The sequence below is a fragment of the Tiliqua scincoides genome, chromosome 10, assembly GCF_035046505.1.
Source record: "Tiliqua scincoides isolate rTilSci1 chromosome 10, rTilSci1.hap2, whole genome shotgun sequence".
NCBI lineage: Eukaryota > Metazoa > Chordata > Lepidosauria > Squamata > Scincidae > Tiliqua > Tiliqua scincoides.
The window spans coordinates 26536811-26555864 of record NC_089830.1 but is presented as its reverse complement, the minus strand read 5'-3'; the positions used below and the strand labels follow the sequence as shown (position 1 = coordinate 26555864).

Genomic DNA, 19054 nt, shown 5'->3' with positions numbered 1-19054 from the left:
TGACCCCGGAGGGAGGGGGGGAAGGCGCGCCGCCGCACCCTGGACAGAAGAAGTAGTGCCGCCACCACACCCTGTAGCAGGGAGTTCCACAGGCCCGTCACACCCTCAGTAAAACAAGAAGTGCCGTCACCACACCCTGCGGCAGGGAGTTCCACAGGCCAGCGACACACTGGGTCAAAGAAAATGCCATCACCACACACCAAAGACACCCTGGGCAGAAGAAGTAGTGCCGCCACCACATCCTGTGACGAGGAGTTCCACAGGCGAATTACACCCAGGGTAAAAGAAGAAGCGCCATCATCACCACACCCTTGTGGCAAGGAGTTCCTCATACCAATCAGATCCATCAGAGTAGCTTCAGCGCTCTAGCCTGCCGTGCCCCTCTCCTGCACACTTCCTCTCTGCCTTTGGTGATAGTTTTTCCTTGTGAGGGTGGGCTGGCTGCTTGTGAAGGTCCAAAAACAGGCTTTATCCTATTCAGACTTTGCTGGGAGTAAACTCATTGAATCCAACAAGATTCATGCATAGGATTGTGCCCACACTTATGGCAATAGCCTGGATTCATTCATTCATTCATTTGAATGACCTTGAATGATGCTTCAACCTCTCCAAACTGAGAGCAAAGTCCAAAGTCCAGCTGAAATGTCTGTGTGACTTCCTCTTTGCCAATGATGCAGTTGTCACCACCCACTCTGCCAAAGATCTCCAGCAGCTCATGGATCCTTTTAGCAAGGCCTGCCAAGATTTTGGACTGACAATCAGCCTGAAGAAAACACAGGTCATGGTTCAGGATGTGGACTCACCTCCCTGCATTACAATCTCTGCACATGAACTGGAGGTTGTTCACGACTTTGTGTACATTGGCTCAACGATCTCTGACACTCGATACCGAGCTAAACAAACGCATCTGTAAAGCAGCTACCACATTTTCCAGACTCACAAAGAGAGTCTGGTCCAACAAGAACCTGATGGAACATACCAAGATCCAGGTCTACAGAGCTTGCATCCTGAGTACACTTCTGTACTGCAGCGAGTCATGGACTGTTTGCTCACAACAGGAGAGGAAACTGAATGCTTTCCACATGCGCTGCCTCCGACGCATCCTCCGCATCACCTGGCAGGACAAAGTTCCAAACAACACAGTCCTGGAACAAGCTGGAATCCCTAGCATGTATGCACTGCTGAAACAGAGACGCCTGCGTTGGCTCGGTCATGTCAGAATGGATGATGGCTGGATCCCAAAGGATCTCCTCTATGGAGAACTCGTGCAAGGAAAGCGCCCTACAGGTAGACCACAGCTGCGATACAAGGACATCTGCAAGAGGGATCTGAAGGCCTTAGGAGTGGACCTCAACAGGTGGGAAACCCTGGCCTCTGAGCGGCCCGCTTGGAGGCAGGCTGTGCAGCATGGCCTTTTCCATTTTGAAGAGACACTTGGCCAACAGACTGAGGCAAAGAGGCAAAGAAGGAAGGCCCATAGCCAGGGAGACAGACCAGGGACAGACTGTACTTGCTCCCAGTGTGGAAGGGATTGTCACTCCCGAATTGGCCTTTTCAGCCACACTAGACGCTGTGCCAGAACCACCATTCAGAGCGCGATACCAGAGTCTCTTGAAACTGAAGGTTGCTAACTACTACTACTACTCATTCATTTGGGACACTCACTTCTGCCCAGGGCAAAAACCAACCACATACCTGTTTCTCGAAGCATTTGGTTGCAGAGTGGACATTTGCCCCCTGTGGGCGCAATAATAACCAGCTTTCCAGCACTGGCATAGCTGTGCCAGTGGTGCTTGTGCTGCATCCTGCAGTTGGGGGCAGTCACAGAGGCCTCCTCAAGGTAAGGGAATGTTTGTTCCCATAACCCTGAGTTGCATTGCCCTTAACTTGGTGCTGGAAAGTTGGTTAGGATTGCGCCCTGTGTCTCTGTTATACTGTTGTGTCTCACACTGTGTAGTGGTGATTCTTGGTTGGCAACCTTCAGTCTCAAAGGTGTATGGTATAAGCCTACAGCACCCAGTATTCCCATGAGGTCTCCCATCCAAGGACTAATCAGGCCTGACCCTGCTTAGCTTCCCAGATCAGACGTACTGTAGTAGCTTGACTGCCCCCCCCCCATGTATCTGTTCCCCCACTGGCTCAATGAGTTCTTTTCTCTTCTTCACCTTATATTTTGCTCCATGTAATGTTAAAAAATTTACAAATGCACATTTTTTTAACCATGTGATGTTAAAGTTAATGTTTTAGGGCCCAATCCTATGCCTGTCTACTCAGAGGTAAGTTCACCATAGTCAATGGAGCTTACTCCCAGGAAAGTGAGGAGTGGATTGCAGCCTTTATGCCTTGCTTGATGTTTTTACTTGTGGTGATACTTTGTACTTGATTATAAAGCTTTGTAAGCCACCTTGGACTTTTGCTTCAGCATTGGAAAGGCAGGGTATAAATCTCTTTAAAAAACAAGGATTATTCAACATGAACCCAAAAGGACCATATTGTTACTCAGAGATAGGTTACTCTGGCATTTTCTTATGTCTGTGTCTTGGTGGCTCATGTGTCCAGGGCTTTGCTGACTCACTGGCATCACCTGACACTGGAGAGCGGCTGTCACCCCAGGGTTGATTTACACAGAGAGCAGATCTTGGTGGTAGAGTCCCTAGCAGGGGAGAGAATAAGAGAACAGTTCTGGAGCTTACTATAGTTTACTGCAGTGTTTCTCAAACTGGGGGTCAGGAGCCACTAGGTGGGTTGTGAACCAATTTCAGGTGGGTCCCCATTCATTTCAATATTTTATTTTTAATATATTAGACTGGTATGTGACTGTATTTGGGGAAATGTTACAGACTTATACTTTTAACAAGCTGTATATTCTTTTAACAATATGTATATTCTTTTAACAATGATAGTCAATGGGACTTACTCCTGGGTAAGTGTGGGTAGGATTGCAGCCTAGGATTGTTTAGCATTTTCCTGCTTGATGATGTCACTTCTGGTCATGACATCACTTCCAGTGGGTCCTGACAGATTCTCATTCTAAAAAGTGGATCCCAGTGCTAAATGTGTGAGAACCACTGGTTTACTGGACCGAGAGAGCAGTTTACTATAGCTCTCTTCCTGATGTGCTATGCAGGGAATTTTTTACATGGGGTTGCTCTCAGAAATCTTATCCCCATTCATAACACCCAAAGTCTAAAGCTGTGATTTTCAACCTTTTTTGTGTCACAGCACACCAACAAAGTACTAAAATTGTCACACCATGCTGTTGGAGGGGGGCTCTCACCCCCAATGGCCCTACTAATAAATTTCCCTCCCCCAAACTCCCGTGGCACACCAGTTTGCCACGGCACAGTAGCTGAAAAAAATTTAGTTGAAAGTAATAATAATTAATAATTAGTAGTAGTATGATGGGGCAGCTCAAAATGCTACCAGCTCCTTTGGTAAAATGTGCAGAACAGCTCCCAGAGAACGGAGCTGATGTACGTTTTGATTGCTCCAGTATTATTTGATCATATATACAAGGAAGGAGCATCCCCTTCTATGGAGAGAACTCTCAAGAGTCTTGAAGACAAAGAAATCTTTCCATCTTGCACATAAAGAGAAATATGTTTTCAAAGGGAGATTTCCTAAGGGCACAATCCTAATCAGGTCTATTCAGAAGTAAGTCCTATTTTGTTCAATGGGACTTACTCTCAGGAAAGTGTGGTTAGGATGTGCTGGGGGGACAGAAAAGCAGAATGATGAGGCACTCTGAATTAACACCAACATCGCCGGCTGCTGTTGCATTCACAGCAGTGAGTATCTTGTTAGCATGGCTGTGCAGAACAGAAATTGCAGAGGTCAGGCCAACCTTGCCTGAGGAACCCAGCATCTAGGCAGGGAATGACTTGCGACAAGGGAATCTGGAAGAAGATTGTGAAAACATGAACAGATGCTGTGTGTTGTAACAAGCTTGCTTCGTGTGAGGAAGGTGCAGGGGAGGAATGGCTTGTTTTGTTTGTTTATAGAATGCCATCAATGTACATTACAAACAAAAAGGAGGTAGCTCCCAGACCTAAGTCTTTTGACTTCCAAAAAGAGGACTTCTCTAAATGGAGGGGACTGTTTAGAAGGAAAGAGGAAAATCAAGGGGATCAAATCTCTCCAGGATGTGTGGAGCGCATATCAAACCACAGTAACAGAAACTCAACAAGAATGTTTTCCCACTAAGTAGAAAAGGCACCATCGGGGCAGGAGGATGCCAGCATGGCTCACTGCTAAAGTCAAAAATGCTATGACCTAACTAAGCAGGCCCTCTTTGCTTTGCAAACTCCAAGACAGACAGCAGGTGTAGCCAGACCTCACTGATCCCTGCAACTTGGCTGTCTAAGGCAGGGGTGCTCAAACTTTCAATTTTAGGGATGCTGGACCTTTAACAAGTGTATAGAAGAGAGAATTTCAGCAGGTGTAGCTTGTCATCTGTGGGATGACAAGTTGCACCTGCTGCAATTCTCTCTTCTATACACTTGTTAAAGGTCCAGCATCCCTAAAGTTGAAAGTTTGAGCACCCCTGATCTAAGGCCACAATCCTAACCAAATTTCCATCCCTGACATAAGGGCAATGCAACTCCAAGGTAAGGGAACAAGCATTGCCTTACCTTGAGGAAGCCTCCATGACTGCCCCCCCAATTACAGGATGCAGCATATGCCCCACTGGCACAGCTATGCCAGTACTGGAAAGTTGGTTAGGATTGCGCCCTAACTTGCAAAGGCACAAGAGCCCTGCTGGGATGAGTTGGTTGGCAAACCCACTTGTGTGTTTCCTTTTCAGGTGCTGCTCTGCCCTTGAGACTATGCAATAAACACTTTGACTTGGTCTTGTTTGTTGTTGCTTCAGGGATCCCTTCTGTCCACTGCAGTTGTTTCATTCCTCAGCTGGTCTTAAGGAGAGACTTTCCAGAGGAGGGTGGAGAGGCCTCTGCTACCTGGGCTCAAGGTCTGCAGCATCCTCACTCTCTGACTCCAGTGGCAAAGGGAGGCCCCTCATTGGTCACAAGTCACCTGCTGCCACATACAAGGCAGACAGTTATGAAGGGAGAGGGAGGGCAACATGATACCAGTTACACTGAGCCCACTGTGCTGCAGGTACCAGAGATATGCAAAGGGTATGGGGGAGAATAGATGGACTGCAGCAATGGCCCCTGTATCACTGGGAAGCCCAGTGATTGGCCCTATAGTGCTCCCTCTGATTGGTCCATGTGCTATAGTCTCCCAGCCAGCCACACCTGTTTGTGATGCTGTTGCCACAGACTTGACCAGAGCCCCAGTGGGTGATCAAGCCCACCCCTCACCTTGGCCATTGTGGTGGGACACTCTAGATGTCAGCAATGCCCTGTTTTATCACATAAGGGCGACACTTGGGCAAGGCCCCCCCTTGCACCCTGATAATCCAGCTGCATCCTGTTTCTCAGGCTAAGCCTACTTTAAGCAGGATCTATAGGTGCAACCATAACAATTTTATTGCTAAAGTCGACTGTTTTTCCCAGCAAGTTCCTCTTTTTGTGGCGTGATTTCTTCAGTTCATCTCTGTGGTCACTGGACTTGCTGTATACTCTTTCTTCAGCCTGCTGTAAGCAAAAGATCACACAGAAACAGTCACATTTTGACTGTATTCAGCTTTTATTTGATGCCTTTTTTCTTATTGCCATAGCTTCAGTGGGCATATCATGAATTTATAGACCAGACTATGATGCTGAATGTTCTGTGAGGTGCTCTGTGCCTTGCTCCGGTTGAGTGGCTAAAGAGCAGTTTTGTAGGGTAGCTGCTGTGGGTTCTAGACCTGCTTCCAGAGATATAGCTAGGGCAGAACCTGAGGGGCACTTGCCCCAGGTGCTACACCAATGGGGGCACAAGGCAGTCGCTTCCTGGAGGAGGAGGTGCTGGCCCTATTCCTTGGGGTATGAAACTGTCAGTGCTTGCTCCTCCGAGAACCTGGAAGTGATATTGTGATGTCATTGTGAACCTGGAAGTGATGTCATGGTGATGTCACTGCCCCACAGGCCAGGGCTTCTTGTTACACCTCTGCCTGCCCCCACCCCTTCTTTTGCTTGTCGCTGCCTTAAATGTTTCTGGCCAGCCGGGCAGAAGATGAGAGTTACAGAAATGCCAGGTGGGCTCAAGCCTGCCTATTCTGGTTGCTGGCCTGGGTCTCTGTCCAACATGCTGTCAACACCCTGCTTGATCTGAGTGCTGCTGAAGCTCCCTGTGTGGCTCTCCTCAGTCCCTACTCTGGGTAGGGCCTCTGCCACCCTTCCAGTGGGCAGACTCCCCCACAAGGGGCCTTGGACTCAGGATTAAGCATGCAGGTTGTCGAAGCTCATCATTTTGCACTGTACAAAGGTGTGCGAGAGGAAGGAAGCATCCGGGGCTTGTCCCGATCAGAGGATACTCACAGCCCAATCCTATGCATGTCTACTCAGAAGTAAGTCCCATTGGGGTCAATGGGGCTTACTCCCAGGAAAGTGTGGATAGGATTGGGCTATTTGCAGTTGACATGACTGCAGACGCAGCCTGGAATGGCTCCGAAGCGGAGAGGCCCCTTGCAGGCTGCGGTGAGGCTCCCTGCAAGACTGAGTGCTTTGACCCCCCCCCCTCTGGCTACGCCACTGGTAAGAGCGTCCACAAGGCAGCCCGGAGAGCGCCTGCGCCCGGCTTGCATTGTCCTGGGGATCAGCGCTGCAGCAGCAGCAGCAGCAGTCCAGGGGTCGTTTGCATCCTGCAGCGAACTTTGCAGAGGAGCCCTGCAGAGGAATCACTTCCAGCTGAAAGGTTAGGCTGCAATCCCAGTTTGCTGCACCAGGAGCGGCTAGACTGCTGCGATCCGGCCAGCCAGAAGCAGCAGCAGCAGCAGCAGCACCACGAGCTGCTGAGCTTGGGCTGTGCTATGCCCCTGCTAACAAAGGAGTGAGTACGCCTGGAGCTGGAGGAGGGGGGAGATGGGGGTGCCCCCCGCTTGCTGCCCCCCCAATCCTTGCACCACTTTGCTCCTGCTGCCTGTGCTCTGGAATCGACGTGTTGCAACCTTAGGGGGTTGGGGGGGTGCAAGGGGGGGATGGAGGGGCAGATTCTGGGGAGGCAGAGACCCACGTGTGAGAAAGGTGACCCTGGCCTTCTGGGGCGGACTCAGCTCCTTGTGCTGAATTACATCTGGGTAGTAACATTGTATAAAAATTTTTAGCCATGGCAACAACAACAAAAAAAACACACAAAACCCCAAATGTTTGGGGTTTTGTGTGTTGTTTTTTTTTGTTTTTGTTTTTGCCATGGCTAAAAAAGAAAGCATGTTACCTCCCTCAGTAAGAACTGGGGGGAGGGGTCCTTTCTCCCCCCTCCTCCCCAAGAGCACAAGGTTGTGAGTTTTGCAGCACAGTCCTTGTGAAATGCTTGTGCTGGTGTGTGTCTATCCCCTGCCCCTTCCTGAACATTTTTGCAGAATAAGAACCAAGGGTGTTAATACCCATTTGATCATGAAGACAATGAGGTGCATTGTGGCATCAGCCAGCACTGAGGCAGACTCTGGGTTACAACAGGAGTGAACATGGCTCCCTCTCTGTAGAATTAGAAAGGATGTCAGTGGAGAGAGATCGAAATCAATGGCTCACCACCAGTTTGAACTAGATCTTGTGCATGCTTTAAAATACAGAGGGGAAATTCTTTTAAATGTTTTTTTTGGTTGTCTCTTGAAATCAGACCTGTGCATATTTTTTTTTTTCCACTAGACCTGGATTATTTTTTTTCCTACTAGAGTGGATGGGGGTGCATGCCAAATGTAGCATCGGTAGTGAAATATAAAGCGGCAAGTTTTAAACCAGCTATTCCATCTATTAAATCTCCCACCTCACATAAGAACTGCGGTTGCTTTTTCAAGCAAGGGAGAGTCACTCATGTTGTGGAAAAGTGTTTTATGAAAAGATATTATTGGACGCTGCTGGTGTTCAGCTATGCGCATCTCTGGACTTCGGCCAAATTTTAAAAAGCCGGTGCACGTGAATTTAAGTCAAAGATTGTGGGTCAATGGGGAGAACCTTTGTGGTGCCTGTTTTCTGTTGCCTTTGAAGTTGCCAGCTAAACTTGCAGTGCCAGGTGATTGGAATGTGCTGGGTTGTCTCACTGTTGAGGAATACGCTGCTGATATAATTTCCTTTTGCTCTGCAAAGGGTGACATCGGTCCCTTTCATCCTAGGGTTTTTTAAAAGAAGTCTCTCGGTGGAGAGAGGTGCTGTAATAGGAAAATATCCATGCATTTAATTCATTATTGGATGAATGCCATACAGTGAATTGGCTCAAAGAGTCTTTATTGACTGATGGCCCTAGGCTAGTGGTCATAGATCTTATTATTCAGATATCGCCAAATGCACGATCCTTGGAAAATTCTGAATGTATTCTGCTTTTCGATGAGTCAAGTAATTGATGAGCCTAGCTCAGTTTATCTACACCTGCAAGCAATGGCTCTCCCAGATTTTCCTAGCCCTGTTTAGACACTTGGACCTTGGGCTCTCTGCTTGCAAACTGGGACTTGATCTCTGAGTTCTAGTCTGGCCCTTACTAAGTGTAACAAATACATTTATTTATTCCGCTATGTCAATTGCAGTGTGAACTTCCTGTGGTGAGAAGCGGGATATAAGATATCTTGGTCATCATAATTGCCTATGATGATCTTGCACACCATGCTGATCCCAAACTCTGTAGGGGTAGCTATGTGCATGCAAAGTTCCCAGGGAGCACAGGTTTTCATCTTTGCTGGATAGCTGGGAACAGCTCTGTCTACCCAGTGGAAAGATGTACACAGTGTGCATATTGTATTTTGAGCAATAACTAATAGTCATAGAAGATTCCTACAGTTGGTGAACACATGTAACTTATTATGTCAACAATTCCATCACTTGTGGTTGCAAAAATAATTTTGCTTCTGATCCCTTAGAGGTGACGCCTTTTGCATTTTCAAACTTGTCTTTGCAATTATGGGGAGAGCCAGTGAGATCCACTGTTTCTGCTACTGTGCCCGCTGCTTAATTATGATGGTGCCTTATATGAGGCAGTGACTGGAGAACAAGGGGGGGGCACACTCAAGGTCCTTCCCAGTTAGAAGAATCTGCTTCCTTCTCGTATATGAACTCTTTTGGTTGAAGATCCCAGCCAACATGAATATGAGTGGAAAATTACTAGTTGAGCCTTTAACCGATTTCTGCCCAGCTCACAGGCGTACACATTTGATCCCTGTTGTGTGCATGCAACATTGGACAGAAATGGCTTAACTGCAGAGTGGGCAACAACAAGGCTAAATGAAACTGAAGTCTCCTCCTCGAGGGAGGCTCTTCAGAGGAAGGGAGGGAGAGTGGCCAGAGCCGTTTCCATCACTATATGCCACGGAGGACTGTTTCACGCTGGAGCGCATGGAGAGCAGGTGGCCCTCAGGCCGTGAGGAGGGTAAGTAGTTGTGTGGCACAGGACGTGCAGTGGGGCCTTCGGAGCGCGCCGGCAGAGGATGCCATTTCCTTCAGGCGCATCGCAGTCGCTCTGGAATGAGCGGGCCTCCTCCAAGCTCCACCGCTCAATACTATTGGCAGGCTGAACCTGTGGAGGAGTCCAGGACTAGGGCTGGGCAGGGGGTCACCTGGAAGAGGTGCAGCCAGGCAAATCCTCCTTGGCAGCAGGCAAGTGGGCCCCTCCGCTGCCTTGCTTTGGTGAGTTTAACTTGTGTCCACATAAATTTCTGAAAGGGAAATAAATGGCATATTTCACATCCTCAATATAAATGAACAGGAGTGAGGGTGTCATGTTGGCAACCTTCAGTCTCGGAAGACTGTGGTATCACGCTCTGAAATGGTGGTTCTGGAACAGCGTCTAGTGTGGCTGAAAAGGCCGATTCGGGAGTGACAATCCCTTCCACACTGGGAGCAAGTGCAGTCTGTCCCTGGCCTGTCTCCCTGGCTATGGGCCTTCCTTCTTTGCCTCTTAGCCTCAGACTGTTGGCCAAGTGTCTCTTCAAACTGGGAAAGGCCATGCTGCACAGCCTGCCTCCAAGCGGGCCGCTCTGAGGCCAGGGTTTCCCACCTGTTGAGGTCCACTCCTAAGGCCTTCAGATCCCTCTTGCAGATGTCCTTGTATCGCAGTGATGACGATAAAGACACACTCGAGAGTATTCCATAGTGCCTTTGCTTTACCATGGGATCAGTGGGTTTTCGTCACCCAGGGTGGGAAGCCAGCACATGGACCTCCTTCCATGCAGTGGGCAGGGCAATGCCCCAGGCAGTGCGCATGGTGATCCAGCATTGCCCTGCCTCTACAGGTTTTTTGGCTATATCTTTTGATGTGATAGAGATGCATCTGTGTGGTTTGTTGCATTGCATGCTGCATGAAATTACACATTGAATGATATATAATGGAATTATTCCGAAATACCAAAATTAAAATTTTTTTGGCCGTTAGTGGTGTCATCCCCCTGTGAGCATCGCCTGGTATGGCCCACACCCCCCAACAATGCCACTGCGTGGGAGTCCAGTGATGGGGGGGGGCTGCAGGTTGCAAACTAGTTGTCTGGCAAAAGCACCCCCTTCGCCTCACCTCTGGCAGCGTCTTGGTATGAAACCAGCACAAGTTTGCACTGTCGATCTGCCTTTGTTGAAGCCAATTTGTCCACTCAAGTGCACAGCAGTAGCACCTCAGGCTAGTTCACTGTGAGCACAAGCATCTTATTTTTGCAGGCCACCGCTCTGAGGTTTTTGCAGGGGTGTGCAAGGCCACAGGTTCTGCTGGTTGTGGCAAATGGATCATCCAACTAGTTCACAAGTAGGGGGCGGCCAGCCCAACACAAGTAAAAAAAGAAATGGGATACTCTGAGGAGGGTGCCTGGGGGACTGACAACAAGTCAAGAAAACCAGGAACAGAGGTAAGAAGAGGGGCCTTTGCAAAGATAATTAAATGGAAGAGTAAACAGTGTAGGTGTGAGCTCCTCTTGCTTCCTCCTCCATGTGATTCCCTTAAGGAAAACTTCAACATAAGTTTCAAGGGGGGGGAGGCTTCCCTGAGACTCTTTGAATCAGCATTACTGCAGAAATGGCTTCATGGCCAAGCAGAAAGACAATTTTGTGAACTGTTTCTTTGTTCACCAAGAGCAATAGCCCCTAGACAGGCCAGACCTCTTTTTTTTTTTTTTAATGTCAAGTCCTCATCTGCATGCTGTTGGCTGAACTTCACCAGAACCTTCCCCAACCCTTCTGAACCACTGGTTGCCCACTTCTGCCTAGGTTTCTGGAGAAGTCTCTCAGCAACTGGCAGGGAGAAGGCTTCCAAAGAGAGCGACTAAAATGATTACGGGGCTGGGGCACCTTCCTTATGAGGAAAGGCTACGGCGTTTGAGCCTCTTCAGCCTAGAAAAGAGACGCCTGAGGGGGGGACATGATTGGGACATACAAAATTATGCAGGGGATAGACAGAGTGGATAGGGAGGTGCTCTTTACACTCTCACGTAACACCAGAACCAGGGGACATCCACTAAAATTGAGTGTTGGGAGAGTTAGGACAGACAAAAGAAAATATTTCTTTACTCAGCGTGTGGTTGGTCTGTGGAACTCCTTGCCACAGGATGTGGTGATGGCGTCTAGCCTAGACGCCTTTAAAAGGGGATTGGACAAGTTTCTGGAGGACAAATCCATTATGGGGTACAAGCCATGATGTGTATGTGCAACCTCCTGATTTTAGACATGGGCTATGTCAGAATGCCAGATGCAAGGGAGGGCACCAGGATGAGGTCTCTTGTTATCTGGTGTGCTCCCTGGGGCATTTGGTGGACCGCTGTGAGATACAAGAAGCTGGACTAGATGGGCCTATGGCCTGATCCAGTGGGGCTGTTCTTATGTTCTTAACTACAATTCCCAGGAGGCCTTGCAGGTCTCTTGTTATCTGGTGTGCTCCCTGGGGCATTTGGTGGGCTGCTGTGAGATACAGGAAGCTGGACTAGATGGGCCTATGGCCTGATCCAGTGGGGCTCTTCTTATGTTCTTAAGTCTTCCTCTGCTTGGCTTCATCCTTGCGTGAGGGCAGCGGAGTCTACCAATTTTGGCCCTGGCATGGGGCAGATCAAGGAAGGGAAGGAGGTGCTGGCACCCCCACGTACCCATTCGCACCAATGCAGTACAATAAAAGAACAGCTCAAACTGAGATGACCCCACCCAATGATCAAGTAGAAACAATGAAGAAAGCTTGTGCCACAGTGAGTTTGTGCGTCTTTGTGGTGCCGTGGGACACACTCTTGTGTTTTCTATGATAGGTGCAACACCCTTCTGGAGCTTGAGAACTGGAGCTGCTTGAAGGGCCTGGCAGTGATAGCTTCTTCTGAAGCCTGCAGAGTCTTTCAAGCCAATGTGCTGTTTAGCTGAGTCACAGGCTGGTGAAAGATGTCTGCAAGGCAAACTTAAAGAATGCAATTGTGTGGTATTAATGTTGCCCTCCCCTCAATATCTAGGTACATTACCATAGCGCACAGTTTCTATTAGAGTAGGGAGCCCAGTGGAGTATCCTTGACCCTGCCAAGAATTTAATTCTCTGCAGAGGCCATCCTTAGAAGGTTTTGCCCACAATTTGTAAGGACAATACAGCTGGCTTTGAAGTTACAAAAACTCAAATAGTGAGCAAACCAAGATTTAATATTCAAAACATACCCATCTGGCACTAAAAAAGAAAAGTGGTTAAAGAACTCTGGCATTCCAATTCTTTGCAGACTTGCAATAATGGTGGCCCTAAGTAATGCCAACCAGTGAGGTCCCCTTCTAAACTCACTGGTTTGGTCAGTGGGGTTTTGATGCTCTATGTTTTTTGAGCAAGTATTGGCATTTCGCTGTTCCAGTGTCTTCAACATAAAGTGGGAAATGGTCTCTGATTCTCAGGGCCCAGACCTCACCTTGTCTTCTTGTGTAAGGTGCCATGGTATTATATACAGTACTTCCTAATAACTTCCTTCTCCATCCTGATGCATGCCAATGTTTGTGCAGTGCAATTAGTCTTCAGTTGTGAGACTGATAAAACACCCTGCATATTCTGCTGCAGAGATGAAACATCCCTATCTATTCCTTTGCACCAGTGCAAAAGCCCTTGTGCCCAGTCCTGTCTGTTGTGTGCTTTGCATACCCAACCACAGGTGTTGGGGCTGCGAGGACGCTTGGTGGCTTTTTTCTTTGCTTTTACCTTCTGCAATTTATAAAATAGAAGCTGGTTTGTTCATCAGTGAGTAGATCATGTAGGTTGCCTTTTTTTAGATTCTAAGGAGAGCCTTTAAATACCCTATGAATCTGTCTGCCTTGCTCTTGCCTCACAAAGACTTAACTATCATGTGAGGAAACCGGATTATTTCAGTGGAAGTACAATATGCATCAAAGTGAAGGTAATTCACCCATGTAACTCTTTGTAGGGGCTGAGGCTGTTATGTGCAAACAAAAGTGGGTAGATCTGCACTCGGTGGGCCCGCTTGCTTCTGGTAACCTCTGCTCTGTTTCTTCACCCCGATTCCTGCGAAGACCGAAATGGAAGATGTGAGCTCCAAAAGGGTCACGGAGTTTTTGCAGAAATGTGTCAAGCTTGAGGATAATGAAGGGGATGCTCAGCCAAAGGAGGAGATTATAGAAGTTCAAACGCTGCCTATCCTCGCTCCATCCTATTCGCAAACCGTACAGGGTATGGAAGTTTCTTTTTTACTTTTTCTGCAGACAATTAGGTTTAGAAAATTGGTTGCCTATCCTGTGGCACGTGTGAGATTGAGTAAATCTGAACAAAAGACAGGGCTCTCCCAAGAGCTTCAGGAACCTAAGATGGCACATGGAATGCTGTCCTCCCTTACCCAGTAGCACACAGACAGCCACTTCTGCTCCTTCAAGTGAGGCAAACTTAAAAGCATTGCCCAACTGTAGAATTTACTTGTAGTAAACAAATGTTGGCAACCTTCAGTCTCGAAACTCTGGTATCGCGCTCTGAAAGGTGGTTCTGGAACAGCATCTAGTGTGGCTGAAAAGGCCAATTTGGGAGTGACAATCCCTTCCACACCGGGAGCAAGTGCAGTCTGTCCCTGGTCTGTCTCCCTGGCTGTGGGCCTTCCTTCTTTGCCTCAGACTGTTGGCAAAGTGTCTCTTCAAACTGGAAGAGGCCATGCTGCACAGCCTGCCTCCAAGCAGGCTGCTCAGAGGCCAGGGTTTCCCACTTGTTGAGGTCCACTCCTAAGGCCTTCAGATCCCTCTTGCAGATGTCCTTGTATCACAGCTGTGGTCTACCTGTAGGGTGCTTTCCTTGCACGAGTTCTCATCCTCGGCATCCCCTGGCAGGACAAAGTTCCAAACAACACAGTCCTGGAACGTGCTGGAATCCCTAGCAAGTATGCACTGATGAAACAGAGACGCCTGCGTTGGCTCAGTCAGTAAACAAATATTCCTGACAATAACATCCTGTCCCACAAAATTAAATGCCCAGTCATATGAGCATTAATTAAATGCTACCCAGTGTCTAGTTACCCAGCTTGTAATTAATCTGTGGAACTCCTTGCCACATGATTCAGTGATGGCACCTGGCTTAGGTGCCTTTAAACGGGGAATGGACAGATTGATGCAGGAAAAGTCCATCACAAGATATGATGGATGTGTGCAACTTCCTTGTTTTAGAAGTAGGCTACCTCTGAATGCCAGATCCAAGGGAGTGGCATCAGGATGCAGGTATCTTGTTGTCTTGGGTGCTCCCTGAGGCATCTGATGGGCCAATGTGAAATACAAAAAGCTGTATTAGATGGGCTTTTGGCATGATCTAGCAGGGCTGCTCTTATGTTCCTGTAAGAAACTGCCTTATACTGTGCGAGGCAATTGCTCTGCCTAACCTGGTATTTTTTATTTTTACTTTAACCAAGGTCTCAGGGAGGTCAAATGATCTCTCATCAGAACTATTCATTGGTGATCTTAAAAACAACAGCAGCCAAACACATTGATAGGCTCAGATCTGGGGCTTTAAAAAGACTTTAAAAGTTACAGGAATGGGGGGGGGATCAGAGTGTTTCACACTGAACAGTTCTTCGGTTTGCCCCCATGCAAGTTCATGTTGCATATTCCTGGATCATTGGATAGAAACTTCTGGAAGCTGACCTCCTCTTGCAAAATAGCTGGTTGGGCATTGGCTATGGATGAGGATGGTTTGGGCTTTTAGATTCTGGCTGCACAGATACCATGAAGAGCAGCAATTTGATATTGAAATTGAGAAATACATCCTCTTGAATTCAAGGAACAAAATGAAATAAGGATGCATATGTAAAAGAAGAGCCAACTGGTGCTTCTTAATGCAGTTGGGATGGGGGAAGGGGAAAGAAAGGTGCATCTCAGGCACCTCTGTCCCAGATATATTCATGGGAGGGGCAACCCTGGTACACCTTCTGGTTCTTCCACTCACAAGAATTGGTCTTGTAACCTGCTGCAGACTTTCTACACTTTAATTAATTGCAAAACATGGAGTTACTATTTGTTTTTGTTTTTTACCATCCCACTCCAACAGAAGGAATCTCGATGGTCTTCAATACTTGTGCGATGCCAGCCAACCTGGGCCCGTGCGCCAAAAGGAGACGCGAAAAGGGCAGCGGCCACGACGGAACAAGCACTTCTCTTTACGTAGACCGCCGCAAATCCAAGGTGTGGAACTATTACACCAAGCTGGGGGATGCCTATGTCGAGTGCAACGTCTGCAAGAAACAGCTGTCTTTCCACAACAGCACCACGACCATGAGGGAGCATCTGGTGAGGAAACACAGCATCCGCGACACCTTGTTGTCTCAGCTGAAGGACGACCAGGCTTCCGACCCGGACTACATGGCTCAAGAGCATGCAATAAAAAGAGCCCGGCAACTGACACCAGAAAACAGCAATCAGTACCATACGGTGTCTTGTACGGAACCCAGAACAGATGTGATTCTGGAGCTGGTGCTAGAGATGATCTTTCGGGATCTCCATCCCCTTTCAGTAGTGAAGGACAAAGGCTTTGGCCTACTGATAGGCTACCTAGAACCAAGCTTCATCCTCCCGTCCCCCATGCAGCTCTCTAGCATGTTGTGGCACCGATACAATGTTGTCAAGCAACATCTAGAACACTACCTGCAAACAGCCCAGTCTATTGTAATCTGTGCTGAGTTCTGGCTGTCCCAGCCCAACCAGACATATCTGACAATCATGGCTAACTTTATTGATGGGGAATGGCGACGGGCAAGGTGCATCTTGGAGACTCAGCAGGTGCATGAGAACAAAACCGAGAGCAACTTGGGGGACAGGCTGTACTCGGTCCTGACGGACTTTGGGCTGTCCAACAAGTCTGTTTTCTGTGTAATGCACGACAGCCTACAGGACTTGGAGACAAACTCATCGCAACTCAAGTGTGTCTATGGCTGGACTAGTTTGTGCTGCGCTGCCCACTTGCTGCATCTGTGTGTCAAGGTAGGTCTTGAGGTGGAGCAGGTGCAAGAAGCACTGAGTGCAGCCCGTAGCATTGTCTGTTACTTCCAGCAGGATGCAAAAGCCACCTGCTCGCTGAACAGCAAACTGGAAGCCATCAACAAGACTAAACTGAAATTGGTGATGGACACTGGAGTCCGGTGGATAACTACCATTGAGATGTGCGAGTGCCTGCTAGATCTGAAGTGGGCGATCATGTCTGTCCTGGAAGAACATCCTAAGGGAACAACGGCGGTCCAGAACTTGGCCGACCACCAGTGGAAGCTCTTGCAGGATCTGGTGCCCGTCATGAGGACGCTTAAGATAGCCACCTCATTCTTGCGGGAGGAGCAGAACTTCTCTATCTCCTCACTGATGCCATGCATCCATGGCATTGTGACTGCCATTGGGCAGCAGTCGGAAGAAGCAAGTGGTGTCATCAAGACTGTTGTGAATAATATAAGATCAGAGCTCATGCAGCGCTGGGGCATCTTGGATGATGAGAAATTGCTGGAGAGTCCAGCAGTGGTGGCATCTTTCTTAGACCCGCGATTCAAGGAGATGAGGTTCCTCAGTCCTAGTCTGCGGAGCGAACTGCACAAAAAGATCAAGAGCATGCTGTCACAGTTCTTCAACCACCAGTCCCCGCTGTCAACCCAGTTCTGGGTGCCAAACTCTGATTACAAAGCAGAGGTTGGAGAAGCTGGTAGCCAGCTGTCTGCCCATAAAGAGAGAGGCCCAGGTGGCCAGTCCCAGAGTATGTATGACATCCTTTTGGGAAAAGATCCAACAGAAAGCATGCCTGAGATCCATCAGCAGCTGGAGAACTACATTGTAGAGCCTCTGTGCAAACGAAGCACAAACCCCTTGGACTGGTGGAAAAACAATGAGCACCGCTTCCCTTCTGTAGCCCGGCTAGCCCGTCAATACCTCGCAATACCAGCGACGGTTGTGCCGCCGGATCAGGCCTTTGCTGCCACTGAAAGTGCCCTGGAGCATCGGAGGGGTGTCCTTGCCCCCGAGAACCTGGACCAAATTCTCTTCTTGCACCAAAACTTTGATTTTTTAGAATCTATGAGAAATGGCAATGAGAATCTGAGTAAGACTGTGCACAGCCAATACTAAAGAAGTTGGGGGGGAGGGGGAAGCAAGCCACACAGTAGTTTCGGGCTTGGCTAGTACACTGGGTGAGAGGAAGAGGGGCAAAGTCTTGAAAGGGCAGCTTGGCCTTCAAGTCACTAGTCTAGTCAAAGGTCAGCGTCTGACCCCCAACTGGTAATTTAAGGGCAGGTTTGCTGATTTGTTTAAACTTGCCTGTGTTTTCTCTGTAGCAGTAGGTCGGTCCCTAATTAAGACTAGCCTTCTTCCTGAAAAGGTCTACCTTGAGCTGAAGCAAACATTAGAAGGAGGAAGTGAGGGTAATTTCCTGTGATGCTGTCAAAGCAAACCTTTGGAGATCCAACTCTGATGCGTGGACACAAATAGGGAGAAGAATGCAGAAGTGATTCCTAAGCTAACTGAACTTAGACAAGTGTTATAGTGCTATTGTGTGTGTGTGTACGTACAGATTTTCATGCACCTTCAGATTCTGAGGTCTTTCCAGTGGGGAAATGTGCCTACTGGGAGACCTTCTCTGCTTGTTCTGAAATCCTGTAGAAGGGGTTGGATTTTGGAGAGCCTCTCAGCACAGGCTTTCACTGACTACCGCCTGTACCCTTCCACCAGATTCCAAGACTTGGATCCTCACGTTCTCCTGTTAAGAAGGGTAATGTGTGAACGGTGTACAGGTGGGTGGTGCTTCTTCATTCAGATACTTGTAACTTCAAGCCTTGGTGGGGCAACTCCAAACCCTGTGAAATTTGCACAAGTGACACTTTCATGGGAAGGCGGGATAAGTATTTAGGCTGAGGAGCTGCTATCAATATTAGTTTGTTTTTTTCTGTTGATACTTTTGAAAATAGCATCTGAATTTGAGTTGATGCAAGAGGAGGGAAGAGGCCACGTTTTTTCTTTTCTTTCTGAAAAGTATTTTTAAAAGGAATTCACAGTATAGTGCCCTTTTAACAGAAAGTAAAGGGCCATGTTGAAGACTGTTAATGAATCCAGCTGTGAGGCTTTTTCCTTTCAGATACTGTTTTATCAGTTGCACTAATGTTTAATGCTTCAGTCTCAAAGCTGCTTTCTTGTCTTGAGCACCAAAGAAAGAGAGTGAATAGCACTAATAATTTATAAGGCAGGCATTTTGTCCCCTTTTCCCATCTCCTCAGTTTGCAGGTTTTGTTCAGTAAAATACAGAACTTGGTAGTTCAAATGTTCTCCGCTTGCAAATAGCTACACATTAGTATTTATGTAGGGAAATATCAGTATTGTATCAACCCCACGCTGGTGTTTACTACCGAAACTCAGCTGCAGCATTCTGGGATTCTCAAGGACGAGCTTCCCTGATAAAGGAAGACGGAGTGATGGAGCTGGGTGGGAGGTGTGCGGAACAATTCCAGCTATAACATAAATAACCATGACCATGTGCACAGTACAGGGAGGGATGCAAGGCAGTTGCCTACTGAGACTGGCTGGCTGTC

General features: G+C 48.0%; 1 protein-coding gene across 2 annotated transcripts; it reads left to right on the top strand.

Moving 5' to 3' along the window:
• Positions 1-20: 20 nt before the first annotated feature.
• LOC136661197 (E3 SUMO-protein ligase ZBED1-like) lies at positions 21-18272 on the top strand. 2 transcript variants are annotated; one of them, XM_066638239.1, is made up of 3 exons: positions 21-1287; positions 13545-13701; positions 15550-18272. In XM_066638239.1, exons 1-3 carry the CDS (start codon positions 1213-1215, stop codon positions 17598-17600), a joined length of 2283 nt encoding a protein of 760 aa, XP_066494336.1. In that variant the 5' UTR covers positions 21-1212; the 3' UTR covers positions 17601-18272. The 2 variants fall into 2 exon arrangements, with proteins under 2 accessions (XP_066494336.1, XP_066494337.1); XM_066638240.1 differs by lacking the exon at positions 21-1287 and adding an exon at positions 6836-6936.
• Positions 18273-19054: the final 782 nt, after the last annotated feature.

Bases quoted from the DNA above. Each gene is read 5' to 3' on its own strand.
- LOC136661197 (XM_066638239.1), top strand. From the start codon at position 1,213: ATGTCAGAATGGATGATGGCTGGATCCCAAAGGATCTCCTCTATGGAG. The intron at 1,288-13,544 runs GTAGACCACAGC...ATTCCTGCGAAG, and splicing joins GCAAGGAAAGCGCCCTACAG to ACCGAAATGGAAGATGTGAG. The intron at 13,702-15,549 runs GTATGGAAGTTT...CCACTCCAACAG, and splicing joins CTATTCGCAAACCGTACAGG to AAGGAATCTCGATGGTCTTC.